Source organism: Eurypyga helias, unplaced genomic scaffold (genome assembly GCF_000690775.1).
Source record: "Eurypyga helias isolate BGI_N326 unplaced genomic scaffold, ASM69077v1 scaffold34940, whole genome shotgun sequence".
Lineage (NCBI taxonomy): Eukaryota > Metazoa > Chordata > Aves > Eurypygiformes > Eurypygidae > Eurypyga > Eurypyga helias.
The window spans coordinates 21,648-28,120 of NW_010224376.1; the positions used below are offsets into that span (position 1 = coordinate 21,648).

Here is a 6,473-nt window from a genome sequence, read left to right on the forward strand (position 1 = left end):
GCTGCCTGATCAGACAGCAGCACTGCCCTCTCTTGCCACCCGGAAAGAACCGCACTTGGACAGCAAGCCAGACCTCTTTCTTGGCTGTGGGGCATAAACCAAGCCGATGGCACTTCGCAACACGTCAGAAAAATCCAAACAAATATGCAAAGCAGCTGTGCATGTATCAGGCTTGTTATTTATCAGCCACCAACATCACTTGGTGATTCTCTGCTTTCGGTAGCCCCACCGAAGGCCATCTCCAAACACCCACCTAAGGAATACAAACTTGCAGGGACTGAGAAGAATTACGCTCCCAAGGCAGAATTAACCAAAGTCCTGAACAGTCAAACCTGAATTTGCAGACTGGTTGCTTTTCCTTCAACCACCTGATTTTCTAGATGCTCTTCACTTACATTCTATTACTTAAAGATAGTTGTGGGGTTGATTCTCCTTCTACAACACGTTTGCACTTAGTTCAAAAGGAAAACAGCTGACCTTCATCTTCATCTTTTACCCCAGCACCAGAGCATGAATGCACGCAGAACTGCATGAAACTGGGAAGACAGGTTGTAAAAAAAACCAAAGCACCCCCCCCCCAAACTACAACAAGAAGGAACGAAAAGACAGCCAGCTGAGCACCACCATCCCCGCAGAGAGAAAGAGCGCCCAGTCACTCTGAAGAACATGCAGCTACTGGGTTTGCCACGCGTTCACACTGACCAGGGGCAGCCTGGCCTAAGCCACAGAGTAAATGAAGAATCCCAAGGGCATCTGGTTTTCACAGTTAAATACTGACAGTTTCATACATCTTCCTTAAAAAAAAAAAGTTGTAAGCGTACTAAATAAACAGTAGTAGTATCAAAAGGCAGGGCATTACCTCAGCACACTGGACTTTAGCAATGTAGCCACTGTTCTGCAGCTCCATCCAGTTGGCTTCATAGAGCTTTGGTCCGATCAGGAAGTTCAGGTCAACAATTTTATCATCTTCTCTGACCAGGGTAGCAGTCAGCCCCAGTTTACAATGAGCTTGTACAATAGTGAGCACACGTCTGAACATTTTTGCTAAGAAACACAAGGCAAATTTTCTGTTAACTTTCCTGACTGGATTTAGACGTCAAATACAGCAACTTAAAACCCCACTTTCATCAGCTCCTGAGCACAAAGCAAGCAGAGCCCTGCGAAACGTTGCTCCATTTCACACACGTTTCTAACGACTGGGTTACAACAAACCTTCACACTGACTGCAGCCTTAGTCTACATCTTCAGTGTATTCTGAAAATCCCAGTAAACCTTCTGACATTTAGATTATTACCCATTTCCTGAGAGAAAATTAATCTATTCATAGGTTACGTGGCTTGTTTTAGGTCCTGGAGTATTTCATAGAAAGAGCTGTGACACAAGGACTCTCGGCTGACTGCCATATTCAGGACTTCTAGGATACGGCAGACTTACTCATCTTTAGCGTTGCTAGAGATCACAGAGGAGATTCAATACCTTGATTTTTATAAAGCCAAGAATGAACAAAATGGAAAGAATGGTGGCAGCAACACACTGCTTCGATAAAAAGGCAGTTAACTGTCAAGGTCGACTTTGAAATCCATCATTTCTGTAGACATCAAATTATATTCAAATGAAATCATGAGAACAATGTCGAGCAGCTAACAGAATCCCGGGCAGTACTGTTAGCCAGGATTATTCCACAGAAAGTTTCATAGGACATTAATGCTTTCCAAGAGTACAGAGGTCAATTACGTAGTTATTTCACACACGACTGCTATTTCTGGACAGTAATCGCTATGGTTACTCATATTTTAGTGAGTAGAACTAGGTAAGGAAAGCTAGCGTACGGTGCCACTACATCACAAAGGAGAAGGTGGCAGGTGAATTCCTATCCTGTTCAAATTTGTCTACAGCAAAATTATACGGAGGTAATTCAGATATTCGAGGAGCGCTTATTGACCTTCGTGGAAGAAGCAGGCACTTGTATCTTATGTTTCCATTACGGAAATCACAGTGTCCAATTTGAACAGTTTCGGGAAACCAATGGTCAACTAAACTCTGTAGTATCAAGGGAAAAAAAGAAAAAAGTGGAACAGGGCAGTTTACTTGTCTCAAAGCCCTAAGCCACAGGTTTACTCACTGTACTAATCATCAGAAAGACAGCAAAACCCACCACTTCTAAGAGAGCAGAGTAATATTAAGAGTGTAGACAACAAAAGGTTTGCACACTGTTTCCTTACCAGGGATAGTGTGTACTTCATCAAGTATCATAAGGCCCCACTCTTGACTTTTAAGCCACTCCATTACTCTCTCTGCTTCCCAGGATCTTTTTGTTGTGTGTCCCAACATGGAGTATGTGCTGATAGCAATAGAACAGCCAATGGGCTTGTCCTTGGCATCGGAAGTGAACCGACATATCTGACTGTCGTCAATGGTGGACCACATCTTGAACTGGGCTTTCCACTGCTCCACAGACACTGCGGAATTCCCAAGGACCAGGCACCGCTTGCGGACAGTACACGCAGCTGTCACTCCAACCAGAGACTTGCCAGCACCTGCAGAGGAAGAGCAACGTTTATCAGTCATCTGAGCAGGAGGGGAAGAAACAAAAGAGCAAAGGAAAACAGAGAATAAGAAATCACGTAAGGGCAAATTCTTCATCGTTTCTTTACTACAACAGTCTTAAAGGAATGGAGTACCCACTTCAGAAAACCAGCTGGACTGGGTACTGGACATGTAACTCTTCTCTCAAGAAAACCATGGTCAATGTGACTCTGGCAATTAGAAGCAACCATTCTAACACTATTTCAAAGGCATGGCCACAGAAAGCTTCCCCTGGAGGTGATCCATCCCCCTGCCCTATCAGCTGTGTTCATTCCCACCCACTGCAAGTCCTTAACTCTTCCCATTCCTCCAGCATCCCTCACACACTCTCTTGGGCTCCCTCCACCCCCAACACCAAGGGCACTGCCATGTAGCATCCTGTTCTCTCCCTTTCCCATTGCTTCCCCACAGGTTGCCCCAACCCGCATTTTCCTCGCTGCATTCTCAAGCCCCCCCACCCAGAGCTTGTACACACAGGCACTTTTCTACCTTGCACCCCCTAACACCGTATTTGTATTCCCCATTCTCCCCCTTCCCAACCGAGGGACAAACGATTCCAATGCCAACAGCTTTACATTTCACGGGCAGATCAGCAGAGCTGACTTTGTGTGCTGGTTTTAATGGGGACAGAGCCAGTTTTCTTCAGGGCAGCTAGTCCGAGGCTGCTTGGGCCGTGCGGGGAGGTGTATGGCCAACACCAAGGCTTTTGGTTGTTGTTATGAAATTTCCATGTCAAATCAAGGACTTTCTCTGTTTCTGACACTGCCCCTGTGTTCCAGGTTCTGTTCCTCAAGAGGACGGGAGGAGACACGGCCAGGACAGCTGACCCAAACTGACCAAGGGGACATTTCAAGCCATTAACGTCATGCTCAGGACGTAAGCTGGGGGTTGGGGCCGTGGGGAGGCTCTTGCTACGGCTGGACTCGACGACCTTAAAGGTCTTTTCCAACCAAACCAATTCTGAGATACTGGGATTCTACCCAGGAACTGGCTGGGTGTCAGTCAGCACGTGAGCGGTTGTATCATCTGTTTTCTTTCCCATTATTTTAATTATCTATTATTAGTAGTAACATTAGTATTATTAGTAATATTCCTATTATTGGTATCATTATTTTATTTCATTTACTGTCAATTATTGTATTGTCCTTACCTCAACCCACAAGTGATACTGGGATTCTACCCAGGAACTGGCTGGGTGTCAGTCAGCACGTGAGCGGTTGTATCATCTGTTTTCTTTCCCATTATTTTAATTATCTATTATTAGTAGTAACATTAGTATTATTAGTAATATTCCTATTATTGGTATCATTATTTTATTTCATTTACTGTCAATTATTGTATTGTCCTTACCTCAACCCACAAGTTCCTTGTCTTTTCCTCCGATTCTCTCCCCATCCCACTGGGGAGGGGGAGGGGAGCGAGCAGCTGGGCAGCGCTTGGCTGCTGGCTGGGGCTAAACCACAACCCTCAGAGGGAACAGCGAAAGCAGGGGTGGCAATCTGAACTCGCCACAAACCAGCTCTTTGGTCACTGCCGGGATCCTGACAGCACTGCTAGGCGGGTGCCCGACAGCTCTAACAATGCAGCTCTCCTTCCCCGCAGCCTCGCCACCCGCTCGCTGAAAACCAGCGGTTCTCAGCATACCGGTACATTGAACAGTCCCTACTACTCTCTGACATCTAAGCTGCTGCCACATTTGGAAGTTATTTTACCACAGGTGAATCAAGAACAAAACCCCCAAAGAACCAACCCCCTAAAAATCACCCCAGCAACTTACCGCATGGCAAGACAATAACACCAGACCTGGCTCGCCCGTTTCCAAACATCTTCCTGAGGCTTTTCTCTTGGTAGGGCCTAAGGACAGCTGTGGGTTTCAGATCTATATTGATGTCTGGATTCACGGAATCATTTCTGAAATCATATTCTGCCAGCAAGGGGTACTCCAAATGGATACACCGCTTCTGAAGTTCCTCAATCATCTCCTGAGGAAACAAAGCTTCAGATGGCAAATTCTCCACGTCTGAATTCTTTCTTTCTTTCGTTTTTCCAAACGACCAGATTATACATGTGAAGTTACTGCTATCTTTCACGCTCAGGAAGTCTGCAAGAGTTAAAGTTTATTCCAACAGCTTCATTCGTGACCACCCCTGCCTCCCTCAACCGTTCTAAGGACGGTCAGTATCAGAGAGGGCTGTTTAGACAGATGGAGGAACATGACACATTAATCTCCGATGGGTTGTTCATCCGGGGGTGACTAAACCACACCCTGAAATCCCGCAAAGAGCTCAGGAAGAGAGACAAAAGGTTCTGTGTGTTACACAGATGGACCTACCAAAGCTGCACATCTGTCACCTGGGAACTCTTCATACCCTGGTAACGCAGTTATTCCGCCACAATGCCGGGTTGATTGAATCACCAAGAGGTGGTTGGTTTGGGTTTTTAAAAATAAACAGAATAGCTACACTAAGTTATTTTTTCAGAAGCCTTCTGTGTTATCCATCATTGGAGTTACAGGCTCCAAAAACAACTGGAGGAATTTTAAAAACCTCTCTGAAGGTCAAGCCAGGACAGTGCTCCAGCCACGCTTCTCAAGCTACAAAATCAGAATAAAAAAAGGTTCCTTCTGCAAATACAAATCACGAAACAAAACCAACTCAAACCCCCACGACAACAACAAAAAGCTCTGAAACCAACAGCAGATTTGCCCTCCGCTGAAATCTCTCGTCTCACACAAAGCATCGCTAAGCTGCACGACAGGAGCCTCCCTTAGTCTCTGGAGCCTTTCCCTAGCCTGTGAGCACTCTGCCTCTGGCAAGAAGGAACTCTGGGCAAGGCAGGAGCCAGTCTGCCACCCTCTGTACAGAAGAGGAAGACCCTAAGGTTTGAGAAGGCAAGAGGAAAGACATGTTACTGATTTCCAGTGATCTTCTCTGCTGAACAAAGAGCGACAGCACTCCACATTACCTTCTCATGCTTATTTGCAAGTCCTGGGCACGTCCCCCAGGCTACAAAGCAGAGACTGACACACTCCTACCTGCTTGACTTCAAAAGACACCGTCTGCGTTTCCTCCTCCTCCTCCTCCTCTTTGTCCATCTGTTCGTAGAACTCAACTAAGTCAGCCGGGACATCAGACTTGGTCTGAGCATCTGCTCCCTGGGATGTGGACGGACCAAAGCCACCCTCACTGGATTTGGAAATCTGCAATAGAGGGGAATTTTCACCCAGGGTTTCATCACAGACACGCTCTGCCCCTCTCCCCCCGCCTCATTTGGGCTCGTTAAGGAGGCGGGGACATGGCTGACAGAACCAAGAGCCGCCGCCGCTACAACAAACAAGCAGTAACCACAGAGCTGCTGGTAATTCGATGTTACCCCCGGCCCACACATACCGCTGATTTACTTGTGAACGTCTCTGTAATGAGCTCCGTCTCTTCACCCTCAGCATTCCTCAGGCGACACTCTCTAATTACGTGGTCTTGCAGAAGCTGCTGAATGACATCGGGGTGGGTGCTTTCCACAAAATACCTACAAGAAGAAAGAACAACATTTTTATGAAGTAATCAACCGAATGACTTACAGGAAGAGTGGCAGAGGTGCTTAAACACGCAGCTATCCCAGATGCATTCTCAAGTATCCAATCTTGGGGGCGGTAATTTAAAAATAAAGAAATTACAGCAACCAAAAAGTTTAAAAGATGCCTCACACCAAAAGCATCACGTACTTTGCAGTTATCCCTCTTGCTCAGATGTTCTCTAACAACACGGGTAGGAAACCTCCAGCAGAATGGCCTAAAGAGAGTGCTCACATTCACGTCTCATTTGTCACACGCAACAAGTCAATTTTTTTGACACTAAATTCAAGTCAATGGCATTGAGTGCACCCTCAGC

General features: G+C 46.1%; 1 protein-coding gene across 1 annotated transcript in view; it reads right to left on the bottom strand.

Annotated features, from left to right (window-relative positions):
- ERCC3 (excision repair cross-complementation group 3) overlaps nucleotides 1-6,111 on the bottom strand; it is a gene marked incomplete at its 5' end in the record, with an annotated part of 17,830 nt that extends 11,719 nt beyond the window's left edge. Inside the window, 5 exons of the mRNA XM_010161373.1 lie at nucleotides 860-1,044; nucleotides 2,223-2,537; nucleotides 4,364-4,568; nucleotides 5,621-5,785; nucleotides 5,976-6,111. Of these exons, the coding sequence (XP_010159675.1) occupies nucleotides 860-1,044; nucleotides 2,223-2,537; nucleotides 4,364-4,568; nucleotides 5,621-5,785; nucleotides 5,976-6,111 (1,006 nt within the window). The remainder of the gene's footprint in view (nucleotides 1-859; nucleotides 1,045-2,222; nucleotides 2,538-4,363; nucleotides 4,569-5,620; nucleotides 5,786-5,975) is intronic.
- Nucleotides 6,112-6,473: the final 362 nt, after the last annotated feature.